Source organism: Ictalurus punctatus, chromosome 5 (assembly GCF_001660625.3).
Source record: "Ictalurus punctatus breed USDA103 chromosome 5, Coco_2.0, whole genome shotgun sequence".
NCBI lineage: Eukaryota > Metazoa > Chordata > Actinopteri > Siluriformes > Ictaluridae > Ictalurus > Ictalurus punctatus.
This window is the reverse complement of record NC_030420.2, coordinates 22030712-22055088: the sequence shown is the minus strand read 5'-3', so window position 1 is coordinate 22055088 and position 24377 is coordinate 22030712. Positions and strand designations below refer to the sequence as shown.

Below are 24377 nucleotides of genomic sequence, written 5' to 3'. Positions count from 1 at the left end.
ACTGCTTTTGCTCACCATCTTTTATTGTTTGGTGCTGCCTTTTTGGATATAAAGCCCTGGTGTTTAACTTTACCCTGCACACATCTCCATTCAACTAGGATATGATTTAGACAGAGGCTACAAAGCACTTCTGTAAGTCAATCTGATAAAGATATGCCCATTCAGAAACCAGAATTAAATCCAGTCTAAAAACCTGTCAAATGACTTGAAGAGAGATATGCAAGGAGAGCCCGTTGTAATTTAAAAGATCCTCAGTATTTTTACAAGGAAAAGAGGAATATCTTTGCCGAATCAAGATGTGCAAATGTCATAGGCTCTTACCCAGAAAGATTGAATGCTGTATTACAAGCAAAAAGTGCTTTAACAAAGTATTAGATAAGGAGTTGTACACTTGTGCAACCAGATATTTTTCAACCAAGTTTTTTTTTTTCACTGTTTTTCATTTGAATTTAGTTGGTTGTTATGTCATATTAAAGGTGGGAAAAGATCTAACATGATATATCTTGGTTTAATTTTGTTACATCACAAAATGCCATTTTAACATGGGTGTGTAGACGTTATATCCACAGTATGTATTTTATTCTTTTTTAGAATAGCATGTACTTTTCACACTTCACTTTTCACATAGCATTTAACACATGTGATTTTTGTCTGTTCAGTATAGCAGTGCAGATACTACATGATTACCTGATGCTATACCTGGAGGGATCCACAAACAAAGAGCAACTAATTCCTAAATCCCTTTAGCTTACAGAATTAAATTTGTGGAATGTTCATGTGACTATAATGTGATCAAATGGTGCCTGAGAAACTTAGTAGTTGTTGTGTATGCATTCATCTGTGAAAAAAGAAAGTATTAAAAAATATTTATGGGCCATATGATTCTCATGGTTTCTCATGTCACTGCTATGCTGACGACACCCTGCTCTATTTGTCCTTCCAGCCAGAAGATCCATCCATCTAAGCACGCATGTCTGCCGGCCTGTCTGACATCTCGAACTGGATGAGGGAACGCCAACTTAGGCTCAACTTGGCAAAAACGAAGCTACTCGTCATCCCTGCCTGCCCCTCAATCAACCACAACCTCACTGTACAGCTTGGCCAAACCACACTCAAACCAACCAGGACAGCCAGAAACCTTGAGATGACTTTCGATGACCACTTGAGCTTTACCGACCACATTTCAGCAACTGCACAGTCCTGTAGGTTCATTCTGTACAACATCAAGAAAATCAGATCCAATCTTACTGAACAGGCTACACAGCTACTAGTCCAGGTGCTTGTTATCTCAAACCAGGACTATTGCAACGTACTACTCCTGGTCCTCCCAGCCAGCTCCATCAAACCCCTTCAGATGATTCCGAATGCAGCAGAATGCCTTGTTTTCAAGCAGCCCAAAAGAACCCATGTCACACCCCTCTTCATCTCCCTCCACTGGCTTAATGTAGCTGCCTGCGTCAAATTCAAGGTCTGGATGCTCATGTACAAGCAGGGGCGACATAATGGGAGGGAAGATTAGGATGATTTAAAGGGCCCTGATCAGACAGGGGGCCCAGCAAAACCATATATTTTCCTGTATGATTTTGGAATTTAAATGGCCTCTTTGCACAATAATCTATTAAGAAGCATGCTATAATGAATGCCCTCAGACTGTGCCAAGTGCATGTGTGTCTCCCCTTAAGATGTTAGTTGATTATTCAGAAATGTGGCACTTCACAGTTGTTAGTCTTTACATGCATCAGGTAGATGGCAAGAGATGTCGCAGACAAAATTGGGATATCAAAAGAGGAAATAAAGACATGGAAAAGAGGAGAGAGCAAGACAGGGAAGACAGCCCAGTATCCATAGTGGCACCCTTGCTTACAAGACATTGTCTGGAACAGCACCCACCTACCTCAACACTCTCCTTGAAGTTTATGTTCCCTCACACAGCTTGTGATCAGTTAACAACTGATGCCTGGTAGTGCCTACTCAGCTAGGCATGAGGTTCCTTTCCAGAACCTTCTAAGTGACTGTCCCACAGTGGTGGAATAAACTTCCAACCTCATTCAGGACAGCAGAATCTGTCACTATCTTTAAAAAATGGCTAAAGACCCACGTCTTCCATGAACTCAGAACTAGGGCTTAGTGGTTAGCATGTACGCCTCACACCTCCAAGGTTGGGGGTTCGATACCCACCACTGCCATGTGTGTGTTGAGTTTGCATGTTCTCCCTGTGCTTTCCTCTGGGTACTCTGGTTTCCGCCCCCAGTCCAAAGACATACATTGTAGGCTTGTCCAAAGTGTCCATGGTGTATGAATGTGTTTTTGTCCTGCGATGGATTGGCACCCTGCCCAAGGTGTACCCCGCCCTGTGCCCTATGCTTCCTGGGATGGGCTCCAGGTTCCCTGCGACCCTGAAGTATAAGCGATATAGAAAATTGATGGATGGATGGCAGCACTACTATTGTTCTCCGCTTGATATATCACTTGGCTTGTATTTCCTCATGTGTGAGTCGCTTTGGATAAAAGCGTCTGCTAAATGAATAAATGTAAATGTTAATGTATGAGAGATTGGGGCTTTTTGTACTTAACATCAAATCAATAATCATCTTCTTGCCATACACTGTAAAAACTTAATCATTGCAAAATTACAGTGATTTACTGGCAGTAATTTCTCAAGGAATTTGCTGTTTCTCTTTAGTACTGAGTGGATCCCAGAGAACAAGTTTGAATATGTCTCGCATGTCCATGGCAGCCACACACACACACACACACGCACACACACACTCATTCACTCATTCACATGTAGGTGAAATTTAGGAAAACAGACTACCTACAGAAAACCCGCTTGGTCATAGGGAGAATATGCTCTAGGGCTTTGGTTCAAACATGAGGCAAACAGTGTATTTGATGTTTTAGTTGAGGCTTAGCTTTGTTGGGTGCCATGAAAACTCGCATTGATCATAGAGAAACCATTCAGGATCTCTTTTTCTGCTAAATTTCCAGGAGTCAAATGCTTTTTAACAAGTTATAATAATGGCTCAAAAAATGTGTGCAGCAGGATCACTGATATTCCCATAGGTTTAGAAAATTTCCATATGGGGAAACCACTTGTTCAAGGATGCACTAATTTGTCTCCACTGTCATATTACAGGTGCAAATTACAGGTACTTACTGTGAAATCCAATATTTAGCTCTGTGTCACCAGTGGATTTTAGCTGTTGATCTCCTCAGAGTCTCCTCTTTTACTCTCATTGACCAATGCTCATCACTGTCCATACAACTTATTGCAGATAACACAAAATATAAAAAATTTATAAAAAGATATAAAAGATTTTATCTCTCTCCCCCATGGCACACCACACAGATATAAAGAAGAACTTGATGTTAAGAAGAACATTCTGAACATACTGAACACTGGTAGAAATGTTCAGTAAAGTTAAAGCCTCCCAGAAACTAACTCAAGCTAAAAGAAACCATGACATCAGAAACAGCAAGCTGTTACCCATCAAAGCCGCATTGCAAGAACAGAGACATAGGTTAAAAGGTGCAGATTATCCATTTTTAATCCTCACACATCACAGAACTCTCAAGTCAGCAAAAAGGTTGAATCCTCATCAGGCCCAGAGGCCCTTTCCTTCACATGATTTAAATTCACACTCACATGTTGACCAAGATCCAAGAGCACAAAAGCTGGTGCCTGGCTGCATGAAGGAACTTAGGAAGGACAATCTAGTGAACCTATTCTTCACAAAAGGCAGAACCTACATGAAGCACAAGAACCCACATCAACAGAATATACTCCAGGCAAAACATTTGTTCCCCAGACCAAGAGAGCACTCAAGCAGTGGGTACATACATCATCCTCTGGATGCAACACACAGTAAATTTGGTGAGCAGCAAATTTTGGTCAGCTTCACTTTGAATGTCAAGGCGTGTGCTGTCTACACACAATCTTGAATCTTGAGACTCCTACCCACAGGCTTGCTAGAGCCCCTGCCAATACCGTGTTGTCCATGATCACACATCTTTGTCATAAACAATGACTCTTGTCATCAATTGCTTTTCAAAGTCCTGCATCTTATCTAGTCCCTCTGCTAAAGCTCCCCACATCCATGTAAACCATATCAGTAATCAGTGGTATTCAGACACTATGATATCCAAGAGGGCATTGTATTGGACAGGAGAGTACAGTTCACCTCATGTACATTCAACAATTTAACATCAATGTGAATTTGTCCTCAGGTTATCATCCACTTGTCCATTGGACTGAGGATTATAACCTGAGGACAAATTGATTTTTATGTTAAATTGTTTCATCAACAAACTGGAATATTCTTCAAATACCACTATCCTTATTGACTGATACATCCAGGACAGATGGTTTAGCTCTCCACCCAAGACCTTTCAAGACCAAGGTCCTTTCAATATTTTAAGACAAGTTAACCTTGTGTTAACCTTGTTAACACAAGTTAACAAGTTAACCTTGTGTTAAACTTGTTTGACCATTGCTTGCATTTTTTATTTTGATATTGTATTTTGTTTGGGATTTTGTAATAAACCTCTCACACATCGATCACCACACAGTTGTGCTCATTACAAAACCATGTATAAGAAATAGCAAGTACAGTGATGAATAATAGCTAATGAAAGTGAGAGATGGTAAACTATCAGGAGACAAGATGGAAACATCCAGAATAACAATCACAACAAAGAGCACAAAAGTTTATCTGATTTTTAGTCTAAAATACCATAAGCTCTCTTCCATAGTCACATGATAAACAGTAGTCACGGTCTGAAATGGTGGAATTTTCCAATAATATATGATCCTAATGTCTGCTTGATTGCATAGTACTGATACCCACTGCCAAAACAACAAATCAGAAGCAATGAGTGTTCTGTAATGTGAGAAGTAACATCCATCAATCCATTTTCCATACCACATATCCTACACAGGGCCATGGAGGGCCTGGAGCCTATCCCAGGAAACTTGGGGTACAAGGCAGGGGACACCCTGGACCGAATTCCAACCCATCGCATGGCACAATCGCACACAGTCTCAAACAAACATATACACACTACGGACAATTTGGAATTGCCAATCAGCCTAAAACTCATGTCTGGACTGGGGGAGGAAACGGGAGTACCCGGAGGAAACCCCCGAAGCACGGGGAGAACTTGGAAACACCACGCACACCACGCTATGAGCAGTATATAATTTTTTATGGATTTCCAATGTTATTCCATTTAGCATACAACATGGACTGTCTGCAAAGCATAACAGCAATGAAAGAGGTTTAGGACAAGCTGATTCTGAATTTGTCATTCACTCACCTCTCGCCACTGCTTCGACTCTGCTCCCTGAGTATACATGATACATACTGTTGGAGTGTGAGAGAAAACCAGATAAGAGTTATACATTTTTTAAAAACTTTACATTTTTATCATATTAAAGGGAAAAGTAAACAACATCAAAACTGAACAATCACACTCAATTCAATATATCAGTGAATCAAGTGAATCAAGTGTCCTTCTTTCTATGTCCTGAGGGGAATACAAACCAGTTATTACTGATAAACTACAAAATGCATGTGCCACAGATTCAAGAGCATCTCCCTAAGCTCACATTAATATTCAAAAGTCCAGGTTTGGGCCCTGAATACATTATGGCATTCTGTTGATACTGAATAAAACCTGTCACATTACTATGCAAATGTGATGTGTTGAGGGAACTCTCTGAAACAGCTGAGTAGACTGTTTCAGAGTGTACTGAAAAGTGCAAGAAAGTTAGAAGAGCACATGAAAGAGACCAAGCCAGAAAAATAGTCAGTGCTGATTTTCTGTCCAGACCAGAAAACCTATCTGCAGTATTTGAAAAGACAAATAAGTCTATTGTACTTACATGGATCTGATTTGGAGAATGTATCTCGATCTAGCAGGTTTCTGCAGAAAAGAAGAAACATGGCATATGTTATTCTAAACATTTTATATGCACAACATGGGGAAATAAGTTTTCAGACACTTTTGTTTTTGTTATTTAATATGCTTCCAGAGCATAATGTATATCCACTTCAAATTTACACCCATAATGAATTTAGACTCTGTATTTATACATATTAACAACAAAAAAGTATGTACTCATAAGCAAAGATATTTTAAAAAATGACATTTGTAGGGAACAAAGTATTTGGAGAACACAAATTACCAATATTAGTACTTAGTTGCAAAATCACTTTTAGCAATTGCAGCTTCGGCACATATATGGTAAAAAGTAATTCGCATTTTGCAGAAGAGTGGTTCAATTTTAGTCCATTTCTCTTGACAAATTGTCTTTAAAAAGGTTATGAGGGTTCACCTGACTGACTTGCAATTTCAGAATTCTCTATAACTTTTCAATGGGTTTCAAGTCAGTAGATTGGTACACAATGCAACACCATACAAGTTATTTTTGCTTTATGCCCATCTTCTCCCCAGATTCAGTCTCTTTGCAAATGAGATTAAATTCTCCTATATTAAATCTTCCCATCCAATAACAACATCTTTTATAATGACCAGGTGAAATCTGTTTTTTCAGCATTTATATCTAGAACTATATTGCTGTAAATACAAAGTCAAAAGACCTTATATGTGTAAATATGAAGTGGATATATGCACTGGATGTATATTAAACAACAAAAACCAGGTGTCTGAATACCTTTTTGTCCCTCACTATACATAGGACATACAGTGTATAGGACATACAGTGTTCCTCAGTACGACATGGTGATGATCATAAACCATCCATTTATTTTTAGATTTCATAAACTAACACATATCTTTACAAGACCAATATACTGTACTATTCTTCAATGTGAGTGCCGCCCTTGTGTTTTGTGTGTGTGTGTGTGTGTGTGTGTGTGTGTGTGTGTGTGTGTGTATGTATCTGTGTGTGTGGGTAGGAGAATCTTTTCTTCTGGGGGGGGGGGGGGGGGGGGGGATTGCAGACAGTATTGCATCTTCTCCACACTTATTCTCTCAGTTACACAAGCACATTGCTGCTGTGCTTCATTAACTCTAAAGATAAGTGAGACAGAGGACCAGGAATATGAATAGCAACACCCAAACTGCGCAACACCCAAACTGCAGTCCAAACAACAGCACAGGCCAACTTTATGCATTGGAGTTCTGCAGGTATCCTTATCATTCATGTTAATTGTAATCACATGTATCCATGTCTAATATATTGGTATGATTCACCTCACTGAGTTCATGAAGAAGTGTACCTGGGAGCTCCCAACTGCTAATCCATGGCTCCCCCATGGAAATAATGACAGACTGCAAGTTTCTAGGAGTGAACATATCTGATGATTTCACCTCACACGCATCTCAACATGTCCATAGCCAATAAAGCCCAACAGTGTCTCCACTTCCTGCACTGACTGAGGAGAGCTAGACTCCCCCTCCCGATTCTCACCATATTCTACAGAGGCATCATTGAGAGTGTCCTGACCAGCTGCATCACTGTCTGGTATGGGAACTGCAGAGTATCAAACTGCAAGTCCCTGCAGCAAATAATGAAGATAGCACATAACGTTATAGGAGTCTCTCTGAATCCAATATAGAATCTCTATCAAAAACACTACCTCAATATAACCATCAGTATAGTGTCTGACCCCTTCCCCCTCTCCCATTAACTCTTTGTCCCGCTGCCATCTGGCTAGAGTATCCAGACCAAGTACAGCAAATTCCATAACTTTCCACAAGCTGTCAGGACCCTCAACGACAAACTGTCTCCCACCTACCTCCCTCAGAATGAATGGGGGTTACAAACCCTGTCAGCATGCCCTAGCCACATCCTTCACTATTCATACACCATATCTCATTCGTTATTATAAAATATTTTTTTTTTAAAACAAAAAAAACAAAAGCATTAGGTTACTCAGGAATGTAATCATGCACTGACCACCTATACTAATATTGCCTGTCATCCAGGAACATCACAATAGACACTTTACTGATAACACTCAGGGAATGTTAATAACTTTATTCATAACACTCAGGGAATGTTAAACATGTTACTCATAACGCTCACGGAATGTTAAACACGTTACTCATAACACTCGTGGAATGTTAAACACGTTACTCATAACACTCATGGAATGTTAAACACGATATTTATAACACTCACGGAATGTTAAACACTTTACTCATAACACTTAGGGAATGTTAAACATGTTACTCATAACACTTAGGGAATGTTAAACACTTTATTCATAACACTTAGGGGATGTTAACCACGATACTCATAACACTTAGGGGATGTTAAACACTTTACTGATAAAACTCAAGGAATGTTATATACTCATAACATACTGTCATGTCCACTCCGTGTCACAACTCCAATCACCAGAATGCCCCGCCGCCTGCAAACATGGTGGAAACAGACTACAAATCCCAACTCCGTGCACCAGCACTCTCTCAGTCTCCAGAGTACTAATGACTATCAGCTGTTGACAATGACAATCACACACATACACATACGCACACACACACTACCCTTTAAAAAGGAACTTAATTCACAAAGACATTGTGAAGTAATGCTCAGTTGTTCTCACTCTGGCTTACTATGCCATTGTTTATCTTGCTGTTCTGGTTTACTGATTTTGAACGTATCCTGGTTTTTGTGCTCTGGTTCTCCCCTGATATCCTGTTTGCTGATTGCCTGACCCTTTTTGCCTGCCTTGACCTTGATACTGCCTATTGTATTGGATTTGTTTGATGGACATTGTGTTATTAAACTGACTCAACTGCACTTGCATCTGTCTCATGTTACAATGTTACATTTAGAATACTATAAAATAAAATACTTTGTATTTTGTATCAAAGTCAAGGGACAAAGCCAAGGACAGAATCAGAATAGCGATCACGTAAATCAAGGCTTGGATAACGACAGAGAGTAGGTAACCGATCATTTACTTTACAACTACTATGCTGTGTGTGTGTTTGTGTGTGTGTGTGAGATTGGCTGCAGGTGTCTCTAATTAGAACTCAGGAGATGGTGCACGTGTGCGTGCTTGGGAAGTATAGTCCTCGTCGGCCATATTTGTAGTTTGTGTTGTATTCTGGGAACTGTAGTTGCTGGTTTGCTGTGACATGACAGAGCCCCCCCCAAAGGGCTCACTCCGGGAGCCGAGTTCTTTCTAGGTCTTCCCCTACTCCAGGGTCCTAGTTTATCTGGATGAGCAGCATAAAAGTCTCTACACAGATCTGGGTCAAGAATGTCCTGAGATGTGAAGCAGCACTGTTCCTCTGGTCTACAGTCCTCCCAGTCGATGAGGTACTCCAGCTTGTTTCTCCTGCACCTGGAGTTAAGGATGTTCTTAAGCTGGTAGGCCGGGTGGCCGTCAATGTCCAATGGATCAGGTGGGGAGTGGTTTGAGGCACGAGATATGAAATGATGGGGCGATGCGGCTGTGTTTGGATAAGTCCAGCTTGTATGTGACCTCATTGATCTGTTCGATAATCTTGAAGGGTCCTATATACCTGTGGTTTTAGTTTCTTGCACGGATATGTCTGCTTTAAGTCCTTAGTGGAGAGCCACACTCTGTCACCTGTTTGGTACTTAGGGTGTTCTCTCCGGTGACGATCGGCCTTTCATTTGTAGGTGTGTGTGGCTTGCACTAGGTGTTGGTGTGTGCTTTCCCAAACCTGCTCACTCCTACGGAACCATCGGTCGACCGGTAGCGAGTCGGTGGGGTTGCCGTTCCATGGAAATAACGGCGGCTGGTAGCCTTAGATGCACTGGAATGCTGTCGGGAGTTCTGAGCATATTCCGCCCATGGGATAAATCGACACCGATTTTCTGGGTTCTAGGCACTAAAAGTCCAGAGAAACCTTCCTATTTCTTGATCGGCTCGTTCCACTTGACCAGTAGCCTGTGGGTGGTAACCTGAGGTGAGGTTGATGGTGATACCCATCTTTTTCATGAAACTGGACCAGACTCTGGACGTCACCCGATCGCTGACAATCTCCTCCGAGATCCCAACGGACCTGAAAACGTGCTGGAACAGCATTTTGGCTGGGGTAAAGGCTGATGGGATGGCGGGCAGTAGGATGAAACGTAGGGACTTCGAAAATTGATCGACGATCACTAGGATGGTAGTGTTCCCCTGTGACTTTGGTAGGTCAGTGATGAACTCTATGGACAGGTGGGACCATGTGTGTTCCGGTATGGGTATTATCTGAATCTTGCCGGTGGGCAGGGTTCGAGATATCTTAGCCTGAGCACATGTCGAGCACAAGGACACTACCCGCTGCACCTCCCTTGACATGTTGGGCCACCAGTATTTCTCTGTTAACAGGCGGTAGGTACGGTGTATTCCCGGGTGGCCCATGGCCACCGCTATATGGGCCCAGGAAATAAGCTGCCACCGGTGCTGCTCTGGAACACTCTGCTTAATGGGTGGACATGCTGCAGGGATTTGCAACCTCAGGATGCATGTCAGGGCCTGATCCAATGCCCACTCGATGGCGCTGACTACACAGGAAGGTGACAGAATGTAATCCTCATGGTTGACTCAACTGTCTGTGCTGTGAAGCCGTGACAGGGCATCGGCCTTGGTATTCTTGGACCCTGGTTTATAGGACAAGGTGAACTGGAATCGGGGGAAGAAAAGGGACCAATGGGCTTGACGAGGCGTTAGACGCTTGGCAGTACATAGATACTCCAGGTTCTCATGATCCGTGAAAATGATAAACGGGTGCCTGGCTCCCTCCAGCTAATGTCTCCATTCCTCCAGGGCTAGTTTGTCCGCCAAGAGTTCTTGGTTCCCCACATCATAGTTGCGTTCTGCAGGAGACAATTTCCGGGAAAAGAAAGCCATGGGGTGAAACTTTGGTTTGTCTCCGAACCTCTGCAAGAGGATGGCTCCCACTCCTGTTTCCGAGGCATCTATCGCCACTACAAAGGGCTTGGAGGGATCGGGGTGCTTGAGGATGGTGAAGCAGTGGTGAGTGTGTCCTTGAGTTTATTCAATGCTTCTTGGGTGGCTGGGGTCCAGGCTAGGCGCTTCGGCTTGCCACGTAGTAGGGAGGTTAAGGGGTGTGCTATGGAGCTAAATCCTCTGATGAGACCTCGGTAAAAATTGGCAAAGCCTAGAAATTATTGCAGTTCCTTGACAGTTCATGGAGTGGGCCACTCCACCACTGCCTGTACCATGCTTTGGTCCATGTTGACTCCCTCCGGGCTGATAATATAGCCCAAGAATGAGATTGTGCGTTGATGGAACTCACACTTCTCTGTTTTGACATAAAGCTGCTGCTGCAGGAGTCGGTGTAAGACCTGCCATACATTGACGACATGCTCTTCAAGGGAAGCAGAGTAGATTAGAATATCGTCGATGTACGTGATGACACTCCTCTCCAGCAGGTCTCTTAGGACGTCATTAATAAGGCATTGGAACACTGAGAGGGCTCTAGAGAGTCCATAAGGCATGACCAGGTATTCATAGTGGCCAGAGGTGGTACTGAAGGCCATTTTCCACTCGTCCCCCTCCTGGATGCAAACCAGGTTGTAAGCACTACGAAGGTCCAGCTTAGTGAAAATGGTTGCTGACCTTAGTTGTTCGAGGGCTGCGGGTACAAGTGGCAAAGGATAACGGTACTTGACGGAGCATTGGTTTAGGCCCCTGTAATTGATGCATGGTTTGAGGCCACCACCCCTATTCTCCACAAAAGAGATACCAATTGAGGCGGGGGATGTGGAGGGTCTGACGTATCCCTGTTGGAGCGCCTCCTGAATGTACTCCTCCATGGCCTGCTGTTCGGTCTGTGAGAGTGGGTAGACAGAATTCGAGAGCTTAATCCACAGCACAACGTGTACCCTGCATCATGGTTGAGAGTTCTCATCCCATCTCCTATCCGTCGGGAGAGTGATCAAAGGCGTGCTGGAAACATATCGTAAATTGCTCCAGAAAAGAGATGGAATTGCCGTCCCGCACCCACATCGCTGTAGCCCCTAATACAGTTTGCCCGGTTAAGAGCTCCAAGAAATGGGTGATCTTATGAGTCTCCAGCATGTTCGGGTAGCTAAAGAAGAACGGGGAGCACTGTAGCCGGAACCCTTTACATCGTGCCAGCTCCCCAGCATACCTTTCCGGCCTCGGCAGCGGAGCAAACTGAGCATGGGAACGCATGGCGTGCGGCACGGGCTGAGAAAGATGACTAAGCTGCTCCGTTAGTGATCACTTAATCAAGGCTTGGATATCAACAGAGACTAGGCAACCGAGCGTTTACTTTGCAAATTCATAATGCTCCAAAAGTCACATATATGCTGTGTGTGTGTGTCTGTGATTGGCTGCAGGTGTCTCTGATTAGAACTCAGGAGATGGTGCACGTGTGGGAAGTGTAGTCCTCGTCGGCCATGTTTGCAGTTTGTGTTATATTCTGGGAACTGTAGTTGCTGGTTTGCTGTGACATGACACATTGATTATATTTTCCTTATACAATTTTGATTTCACACCACTATATTTATTACAAAAGTTTTACTACAAACTGTTCAGTTACCCTTCCCCCCCACCTTAAGCAAACAGAATTCTTAACACTAGTTGGCTCATGCAAATTCTTACAAATTTGCAATCGTGAGACCATGTTAGACATGCCACATTAAAACACCCCATTTTGCAAATGTGCCTCTTTAAGTCTGTAAATGGTCATTTACTGTAGAAAAGAACACAGATCTGTCCACCCACAGCCAAAATGGCTTTTCACTTTCAGCTTTACATCTTTTTCTTTGATGTTGTTGTTCTTTTTACTTAACTAAATACCGCTATTATTTTTAATTAGCAGCTTTGGAAATGACAACTCCACATACATTTCTGCCCCCCAAAACATTGCTGTCTGACAAGCCAAATTACTGTGTATAGTGGACTAGTGAGTTAGTTATACTAGGGCTATTCTGCTATTTCTGTTATTCCAGTGTTCAAATTACAGACTCAAGAGGACCTGCAGCTAAGTGTAACAGTAGAAGACAAGATCTATCTCAGCCTATCATGGCCACTGCATTCGAGTTTATGGAAACATTCACCAAGTAGCATCATTTTAACATTAACTTTAAGTTATCTTAAGACTTACACTTACTTTCTAGATACAACATCTACTATAAATCAAACTACTCTGTACAAGGTGCACCATGTGCAGTAAAACATGCATTTTAACTGACTACAATAGCATTCTTTTCTTTATGTAGAAAGTATTTTTGTGGTCTATGATTAATGGACATGACCACCTCACTAAAATATATTGTTTGTAGCAGGACATATACGTAAATGTAAGTGGTCACAAGAAACATCCTGGGATATGCAAAGAAAAGTGTTTCACTGTACTGTAATGTGTATGTGACAAATAAAAGCTTTTTTTTTTCCTTGCTTGAAGAAAGCAAACACTGAGAAGAATGGACACTATCCCTGTGTCTTGATCATGGATGTAGTATTTGCTGTTCATGTAGGATTGTGATTTTGATTGGCTGGTGTGAAAAAGTTTGATCTTTAATCAATTCATGCACTAGTAGTTGTAACATAGATCAAATGTCTGTGGTGTAATAAAATTTCAACACTACATCTCACTAAACTACCTACTCGCAAAGTATGGTTTAGTAATAACATTACATCTTGATTTATAATCAAACTTACATTCAGCTGCATCTGGCTACTGAAGCTCTACAGCAGAAACAAATAAAAACTAAACCACAGGGGTCAGAAAAATAATATTATTTAAAATGATTAATGAATTAATGACAAAATGTTAGTCATTATTAATTCACATAGAAATAAAACTGAAATGAACTCCAGTGGGTTATCTCTCACAAATCTCTCTGTTTCTCTAAGATAGAGCAGTCACTTTTTCTTGGAGAGTCCATTCATCAAATCGTTATAATCTGTTCAATGAGAAAATACAAGTATGGAAATGTACTACCAGAAGCCGGTCTCACAGGGTTTGTTTATGAAAAAATGTCAAAGCTAGTTAAGAAATCCAAATTCAACTTTGTTATCCACTGCAGCAGGTCAAATGTAAGCACCAAACCTTCAGCACTTATGGACCCATACTGTAAGCAGAGCATTTTTTAACAATTGTACCCATACTTACTGTAATCTCATAGGTACTGTGTGTACATCACTATATCACCTAAAGCATGTGGACACTTGAAGATTACACCCATATATGGGTCTTTTCCTAACTGTTGCCAGAAAGTTATAAGCAGTCAATTAAATAGAATTTCTTTGTATGCTGTAGCTTCACAATTTAACTTCAATGGAATTAAGAGGCCCAAACATGTTCCAGCATGACACTGCCCCTGTGCCCAACGTGAAGTCCATGAAGATGTGGTTTACCAAGGTTATAGTGGAAGAATTTGTGTGGCATGCACAGAGCCCTGACCTCAACCCCACTGAACACCTTTGGGATGAACTGGAATGCCAATTATGCCCCAATCCTGCTCACCTGACAGCAGTGCGTGACCTCACTAATGCTATAACCGCAAAGAGGAACTAAATCTGTGGGTGTGATTTTCATGTACCCACAAACCATTGGCTACATAATGCAATAATATTTTTCCAAATCATTACATCCACTAGTCTTGACCTTCTGTAACTTTTCTAAAATACTGTTAAGTTAAAAACACAGAGATATTTCTCAATACATTTTTCCATTTGTTGTGCACAGAAAGCCACTCTTTGAAACTGTGTGACAATATTCATTGGACATTTTTTTGTATTTTTATGCCCTTGAAATACAGAGAAGAGATATTTTATTGCCATCTTGCCACCCCCAAAAAGCCAGAGTCTAATTTGAACACTGCTGTGTATTATATTGCAAGTAAGCATTATAATAATTATGGACACCAGGGAAATTTGCAGGAGGTACTGCAAAGTCAATAACCGCATTCTGTTAAATCTTGTTTTAATGCATCTAATTTAGATTGCTTTATTGATTTTAGAGAAATGAATTTCCCATTTTTCCCTCATGTAACGGTGCTGACAAAGGAGAACATCAGCTATTCACTAGTTTATCAACCTGTCAGTCTTAATCTCTTCGTGACAGACACTGATGGAAACAAAGCCCTGTCACTTCTCCCTTAAAGCATTTTAAATACTTTCAAATACTTTCTAAATTCTTCCATATTTCACTCATGGTTACACCCAGACAGTGCAGCAAGTTCATCTTCAGATGGAACCAACTGACATTTTAATGAGAAACAGAAAACACTGTAGTATTTCAGATTTTAATTGCAAAGAATGCTAAGTGAATATTTTGACTGACTGAAGTGTCGCAGACCATTACATAACTTGGATAAACATACCTGTCACTACATAAACACAATAAGTGTACATTTTGTAAAATTTTCAATAGTAATTCATTAATAATTGTGATAATAGTCACGCATGAATCATGAATCAGTTTGAATTTGCCTTTATTCATAATGCTCGCTCATTAAGCCTAAACCAAGAGATTTCTGAGATACCAATCAGACATTATTAATTCATAAAAGATGAGTGCCTTCAGGAGCATTGTGTAAATTAATAGATACAGGAATTAACAATTTTTTTTTTTTTTTTTTTTTTTTAAATGAGCAGTCAACATTACATGTCTAACAGATAATATAGTCCTTCCTTTTCATTTCATTACAAAATAAATCTTGGACACCATTGAAGATTGCATGTTAATTAAAGATTAACATGCATGTCATGCAGAGTGGATTTTCCTTTAGAATTAAATAATAAGCATAGCAATAGAACAAAAATCAATCAAAAAATAAAAAAAACTAAACAGTACAACTCAAGGTAAGAAACTTAAACTTATAATCAACAATACAATTGGCACAAATTTCTTCTCTGATGTTTGTATCTTCTTTTGACAATATAAATTATTGATGCCAAGCATATTATAACATATTTTGAATGTTAAAGGTGATTTTAATTTTTTTTTTTTTTTTTGCAAAGCAGTTCTTTTCCACTTAACAGCCTGCAGTTTCACACCACTGGACCTGCTATTCAATTCCCCTCTCATCCACACTCTCCAACAACCCAGTGGCACAGTAATTGGTACCCTCACACTGGAGAAGCTATTTCAGCCAGAGAGATCAAAACAGACTCCAACCTTCTCAGCATGCTGTTGATCTCTCATTGATTTAAAGACACATAAGGCATTATTTGAGAGTTGACCAGTTAGGGATAACTGCTCAAAGCCTAACAAGCTGACAGGAACTTCTAGAATCAAGTACAGCAGAAAGTCAGAGGTTAAGGTGTCAGAGTGAGAGAGATTCTATTTCTTGTCTGGAATTAAATGCTATAATAATAATAATAAACTTTATTTAATATAACACCTTAAAGCAGCTGCTCAAGGCACTTTACACAATAAAAATTACAAAGAATAAATACACAAATACAAAAAAAACCCCAAAAAGAACAGACTTGAATAAAAACAATAGAAGAAAAAGCTTTTAAAAAATTAGTTTTAGGTTAGATTTAAAAATGCTTAAATTCTATGCAACTCTAATATGCACAAATACTGCAGATGTTGCCACAGAAAGAGATTCAGCAGAACTGGATTTGTCACCAAACTGATTTGATCAATATTGTATGAATTGTAGGGCAAGGCTTAGGCTGAGAAAGCCAAATAGAGTGTTTCCCCAGGGGGAACACAGAGGATGAACAGCCCAGCACAATTTTGAGCCGAGTGCTATCATTTTGTCAGAATGTTATTAAGATATTTTAATGGGATGGCAGTTTCTTTTCCACTCTGGCAGAAGGGGAATTCCCATTATAAGGTTTCATTAACTAATATGAACAAGCAGTGTATTGCCTTGGTTTTCAGTACTACAGTGAAACAACACCATCAGCATTTCATCAACTAATCAACAACAACAGAGGTACTGTATACACAGCGCAATTAAAATGTAATCACCAGTAAACAGTAGCTTAGTTCATATTTAATCAGAAGGTAAAAATGTCCATTGTTCATTAGCAATTACCATGTTTTATAAAAGTGCATGCTCGTGAATATAAATGGTATCAAATATGGTGATGAATTATTCTTAGAGCGATATTAGTAAATATTCTTAATATAAACAATTAGGCTACTGTCATGATTTATCTGATGAGTGTGCAGTACTGGGGTTAAGAGTAAGACTTGTGGTCTTAATGGCTTAGAGGTAAAATAAATAAATAAACAGTTAAAAGATTATCATGAGAGTGAGAAAGAGCTAATGACTCTAGTGTAATGTATAAGTTTAGAAGAACCATAATTTATCTGAAGACACAGATGAGTGAGTAGTTTCACCACCGTCCCTGATGTTTTCAATTTTCAGTATTTATTTCTAAATAAGCAGACTATTTTGACATGAGTCAAAATGAGAAAACAGTGGAGTTTCAACCAAAATCAGGACCGTAGATCAAATATTCATTTGAATTCTCCCAAATCTACTGTTGGGCCTGTCAGGATGTGCACCATTTAGAAGACTTCACATAGGGTTGGTACAAAGAACCATCATTACTTAAATTTATCTGAAGCAACACACTGTTGGATCTAAACCCATGGATGCACAAACTCACATTTGCATTCAGTGTGTTCACAAATGAACACACACATACAATCTGTCAGCTCTATTAACGACTACCCCAGCCTCACCCCGCCCATCATTTCTTTCAACAGATGCTTCTTCCTACCATCTGGTTGTTTACTCACCATAACCTAGATGAGTGACACTCATAAGGGAATCAGACAGATCCACAGCTTACTAAGTGCCAGAAGTCAATATCTAGATGTAATTTCCTTTAAATAAAGCAGCTTTGTCACTCTGGGACCTGTTTCATGCCCTGCACAGTGTGAGGAGAGAACTCCCATAATGTTAAATAACGTTACGCTTACTGACATGCATTCATCTTATATACATATTGGGTGCTTCTCATGACTAAAGGTTTCTTTAATATTGTTCTAGCGTTTTAAAGGGATACTACTTGAGACCTTTTCTGAAATGGAAAAGGTTGTGCCCTCTGTAGAGTTCTACATAAAACCCCGGAGAAACAAACCAGAGAACAATTTAGGTTACATTACAGAGTGCTAGATGCAACCTTTTAACAATGACTATAACATATACAGTATACACTCAAATCCAGTTTGATTGGAACACCTGTACACATGTACATGTATGCATTTATCCAATCAGCCAATAATTTGCAGCAGCAGAATGCATAATGTCATGCAGATACAGATCAAGCGCTTCAGTGAATGTTCATATCAAACATCATAATTGGGGGGAAAGTGTGATCTTAGTGACTTTAACTGTGGCATGGTTGTTGGTGCCATAAGGGTTGGTATGAGTATTTCATAAACTGTTGATCTCCTGAGATTTTCACACAAACAACAGTGTCTAGAGTTCACTTCCTGTTAGCTCAAACCCAGACTGGAACCAATCTGGCCATTTTCCTCTGAGCTCTCTGGTGTTATGTGTCAAAGTAACATCCACATTAATGCCAGTACCCAGGGTTTCCCAGCAGAACATTTCCCAGAGCAAACACTGCCTCTGCCAAGTTGCGTTTTTCCCATAGTGTTTCCCAGAAAAAAAGTTTGTACCCTCTGTAGAGTTCTACATAAAACCCTAGTGAAACAAACACTTTAGGGTGCATTATAATATAGGGTGCTAGATGAAACCTTTTAACATTGACTACAGCAAATATACAGTGGTGTTTGAAAGTTTGTGAACCCTTTAGAATGTCTATATATATCTGCATAAATATAACCTAAAACATCATCAGATTTTCACACAAGTCCTAAAAGTAGACAAAGAGAACCCAATGAAACCAAATATTATACTTGGTTATTTACTTATTGAGGAAAATGATCCAATATTTCTTAATAATGTGTAAGTGGCAAAAGTATTTGAACCTTTTCTTTCAGTATCTGGTGTGACCACCTTGTGCAGCAATAAGTACATCTAAATGTTTCCAGTAACTGCTGATCAGCCCGTCTTGGAGGAATTGTAGCCCATTCCTCAGTACAGAACAGCTTCAACTCTGGGATGTTGGTGGGTTTCCTCACATGACCTGCTTGCTTCAGGTCCTTCCACAACATTTCTATTGGATTAAGGTCAGGACTTTGACTGGTCCATTCCAAAACATTAACTTTATTCTTCTTTAATCATTCATTGGTAGAACGACTTGTGTGCTTAGGGTCATTCTCTTGCTGTGTGACCCACTTTCTCTTGAGATTCAGTTCATGAACAGATTGTCCTGATATTTCCTTTAGAATTCGCTGGTATGATTCAGCATTCATTGTTCCATCAATGATGGCAAGCTGTCCTGCCCAGATGCAGCAAAACAGGCCCAAACCATGATACCACCACCATGTTTCACAGATGGGATAAGGTTCTAATGCTGGAATGCAGTGTTTTCCTTTCTCCAAACATACAGTGCCCTCCACTAATATTGGCACCCTTGGTAAATATGAGCAAAGAAGACTATGAAAAATTGTCTTTATTGTGTAACCTTTTGATCTTCTGTCAAAAAAATTCACAAAAATACTCTGGTCTCATGGGACACACGGTGGCTTAGTGGTTAGCATGTTCGCCTCACTCCTCCAGGGGCAGGGGTTCGTTTCCCTCCAGTTTCCTCCATGGTAGGAGGTAGACATGCATGGTAGGCTGATTGGCATGTCCAAAGTATCCGTAGTGTATGTGAGTGAAACAAACAGAGCCATAGCAATCTGTCAAACAGGGCATGTACTTTCTCAGCTGTCACATCAAATTCATATTCATTACACAGATAGAAGTGAGGAGTAAAAAACTACTTATAATGTGACTCAGGTAGTAAGGCAGAGAAGACATTTGGGTAGAGGCAGAGCACAGCACTGCAGTAACAGTAAACAAAGTAAAGCAGGAAGAGGAGGCAAGCTCACTGATTCTTCACACCTGCAAGGTCAAGGCAGAGGTAGCCAAGAGGCTGCAGTGTAACTGAGGAATACCAGCAGACACAAGAATCTGCCAGAAGATGTAATGAAATCCCTTAGCTGTGTTGTTCAAACTTCCGCTGTGAGAATAACAAGTAAATAGTGTCAGTGTGGTGCCTGTAGTCTCTTTTACACAGTATTATTTTACCCTAATAAGAACTTTGAACCACTATGCCTGTGTAAACACTACAAGACAATTGGGATAAACCCAGAGGTAAATAATGTTGAGTTCCTCAAAATCAGCTACATCATTTTAGTTCTAATTTAGTCACAATTAGTGATGTATTCCAGAGTGTTTTGTTAATTCTGTTTGCACAGTTATTATTTATGTTTGTACCTGTCTGTGATACTTTCAATCACATTTGTGGTTCAATTTCCCTATATCCGTGTTAATAAACATGGTCTATTTTTGTCCTGCGAGTTTCATATGTGACCACATACCAGCATGAAAGTATAAAATTCACATTTAAGCACAATTTTTAAGTATCTCACAGAGTCCCAGTCCTTTCTATTAAAAAAAAATCATACAGTGCACCTCATATAGTGCACATATAGCTATTATATTTGTATCAGTTTAGAACACATCTGTTCAATCTGAAAAATCCATTCATATTCAGTTATATCCCTTTTGCACATAATGCTATCAGACTCTGCAAAATAGGGAATCTATGGCGCACAATTTGATGAAATACTGTAGTGAAGTAACACCAGCCACACACCTTAAGTGATGTGTTTTCATTTGTCACTGCTGAGTATTTCCTAAGTATGAGTATGAGTATGTCCTAAAATCAGACAGAGGTGGAAATATTACTGAGTAGTTGAATGATCTGGGCCAATACATGACATTTTCATTTGAAACTCAAGCACTTCAACTCAAGCAAAGGGAAACAATAACATAGCTGGCAATAGACTAAAGATAAAAATAGCATTTAAAAATTGCAGTGTTTTTGTCATGGCATTCCTTTAACTGAGCTCTATACTGCATGTACTTGCATGCACATGGAGGTGGAGCTTAGTCGTTGGTGGGTTGGCTCTACTTAGCAGATAGGTTTGAAGTGTTCATGTGTCAAATTCCAATTATAGCACCAAGGAATGGAGCAATTTTGCTGCTATGATTGCTGCTATGATGGCACTGGGTTTAAAGCAGTTTGGGGGGTTATCTTATGTTTCTAAATCTCTCAGATTAGCATTTTAGTTGATGTTCAAGTCATGCACTCCTACTGGGATTTTTATGGGTCCATTGGAAAGCTGATATGTCTAGTTTTTTTTATTTTTAGAAAAGCGTTCTACTTTTTAATTTTCCTGAAAACAGCTCTTCAAAGAGCATTAAGGGTTTTTCCAAATGGTGCTAGATTAAAACTTTTTTTACTACAAGCATGGGACAGTGTAACAATCCAGCAAGTCCACAGAAAGCACACATACCCAGGGTTCATCATTATATCACATTTTACATTCAGAAAAGAGCCACATGAATTATTTACTCACTGTTTATTCATTCACAGCAGCAAACAGGACAGCTAGTTCCACATGAGTGCCCTATCCACCAGATTCAGCATTTTCTGTGCAGATTCATGTACTTATCACTGTCTAAAAAGAGGTTTACAAAGCTTATAGATAAAGATAACTTTAAAATCTTTAAAATATCTTGGAATGTGCATATGTTTGGCAAGCTAAGAACTCCAAACCTAATCAGAGACTACATTTTCATGCACATCAATATTTCAATATTAATTGGAATTTGGCAATATTCTAATTAGTATGGAGTCATGTAAACGCCGCTATCTGATTCAAATTAAGACAATACACTGATTCCCCAAATTCTGATTCCTATACAGGAATATTCTGATGTCTGTACGCATATAAACCTCGTATTTGGAATATGGCTGCAACCCGAATATAGACCTTGAACGGAATTTGATGTGCATGTAAGCATAGTCACTGTCTTAAGCTTGTCATTCTGTGAGAATTTGAACCTCCTTGAGCCCAGAGTATAATTACTGCCAGAAAATGCCTGGTATCACTACATAACAAAATGACCTTTTGAGAATATCTGGAGGGGTTATAGTGAGCAATTTTATTCCACATAGGCTCATCTCCAGGATCTTCCCCTGCACTAAATCAGTTACAGGAAACAAATGCATGGAATCCTGGACCCAACTGGCAAAAAATGCAGGTTTCCAGAGAGGGTGGTGTTACTGTGCAATGGCATTTTGTTATTTAGTTAAGTATGAAAACTACAATTAATATGATATATAAAGGATATGATTTTGTTGTTGCTGTTTTTGATATTCAATCAATTTTCTCTTTCGATGTGAAGCTCAACTATATTTCTAAACAACAATCTTTCTATTTGGCTTGGCATATATGGTTTATAATTTTTTAATTTACATCAAATTACATCAAGTAGCACTCTATCAGTAGCATCCCAATTGCTCAGTGTACATTAAGCTGAGTTGATGGTCAGTTTATTAGCACCTACTATTAATTTGCATTCTTATTGTACTCTTGTTGTGTGGTTCAGTAATTATCATTACGTCCAACATAGACTGGAATACATAATTTACTGTAAGTGTTTGTTTGGGCAAAGCCTAAATCTGCCAGCTGATGACTCCCCAAGATGACTGAAAAGCACACACCACCAGCCCACCCCATTACGCTGAGCAATTTGTCTGACTGAGGTCTTGATGGCAAAGCAGCATGAATGAGATTGAATTTCTTATCTACCCCCATGTCTGACATTTATCAAGACTTTTAATTGAAGGTGTATTATTAACCTGTAACCTATTATGGCTATTAAGGCTGCAACATGGGGTGAGATAAAAAAAAATATCTAGACAAATTCAATGCTGCACGTAGACACAAGTGCCGTAGAGAAAAATAGTTTGATCTGCAATTATCTGGTTTCATCCAGTGTATGCAGATCTAATAAACAGTGCAAATATAGGACATGAGAAAATATTCTATTTCCCCTCTGGCCTGGAGTGTATTTATATTCAATGAGCCCAATGAGCTTTATGGGAAATGTGTTGTTATCAGACTCATAAATATCAAAGCCATTTATCCACACAGGATCAGAATTTAAGGATCAAATGAGAAGGGGTTATAGCTAAAAATAAATATTAATTATATGAATTATTTGCTTCCTAGACCACAGAAAAGTTTAAGAGCTTTATTTACACACTCATTTCATAGAGATAATGCCTTTGCCGTTACTGAGTAATAATGAACAGATATTTTGTACAGTTTAGTTTAACTCTGGCTATAGAATAGGCTAATTTATATGCTCTAAAGTGAATAACAGAATAATAAGCTAGGTTTTAATCAGGTTAAAGCCAGATGACTACATCAAAGGACATATAGTTCATTGATGCCTTATACTTGACTAATTACAGCTCCATTTACCAAAGACAGAAAACAACAAAATACATAGCACTGAAATTACACCTACCGTGTTTATAGTTCAGCTGAATGCACACTGGACTCTAATGTTAATTAGACAATAAATGTTAATTCAGCAGGGAATTTTGTTTTCCCTTCACATCAAGGTAGATGTTTTATCGCCCGTGTAACACTGATGATGAAACCATGAGGAACTAATTGCGCATACAGATACTCATTAGGAGTCCATAGTACTAAATTAACACCTACAGTGTTCATACGAACTCTAGAGATAATTAGACATTAACTGTTAATTCAGCACTTGGGATTTTGCTGTGGAGGCTTTCCTTAAATCAATTGTGAATCATCCTCTTGAGGTAAGTGCAGCAGGAGGGTTATGGTTTGACGTACCTGCATGAGACACTGATTTCCACTTTGGTGGCGGGGATGTTGCCTGTGACTGGGTCGAGCTCGCACACGGAAGCCATGCGCTCCAGCTTGTCCATCCCGTCTCCCTCCATGGGCGCGGGGAAGCTGGCTGCCTCCCGCAGCTTCACTTTCAAAACGAAGGCTTTAGCGCAGTAACACAGCGAGCAGAGATGATGAGCGATGCGCTCTACAATTCCAAGCGGACTGATGGAAAGTGGGGCTGCTACAGAGCGCAGAGGATTGCGAAAGTGCGCGCATGCAGTGAGAGCTCTGTGAGCAACACTGGAACACTGGTAAAGTGGAGAAGACGAACTCCGCCCCTTTCGCCTTTTCCCACATGCTCAGTATCGCATTATCCATGCGCGGCTACGGGATCGTTACTGCTAAACCCACTGGTCTCACGAGTATTAACACTGCGCACTAAATGCTTAGAAATCACCACACATTGTATAGCCGAACTTTTCCTTATAGTACACAAAAATGCAAATTAAATCTTAAGGAATCTGCCAATTTATTCTAAAAGCAGGGCTACGCCTTACTCCGTAGCCTGCTAAAAATATGACACCTTGTTTAGTTAAAAGAAGAACGATCTCTAAAACTGCATGGAACAT

At 39.9% G+C, this 24377-nt stretch overlaps 1 protein-coding gene across 1 annotated transcript in view; it reads right to left on the bottom strand.

Moving 5' to 3' along the window:
* The window catches only part of cpne5a (copine Va), a 98987-nt gene extending 74834 nt beyond the window's left edge, over positions 1-24153 (bottom strand). The window contains exons 1-3 of the mRNA XM_017467157.3: positions 23749-24153; positions 5885-5925; positions 5317-5363 (exon numbers count right to left, since the gene is read on the bottom strand). Coding sequence (XP_017322646.1) covers positions 5317-5363; positions 5885-5925; positions 23749-23858 — 198 coding nt within the window. The 5' untranslated portion in view covers positions 23859-24153. The remainder of the gene's footprint in view (positions 1-5316; positions 5364-5884; positions 5926-23748) is intronic.
* Between the last annotated feature and the right edge of the window lie 224 nt (positions 24154-24377).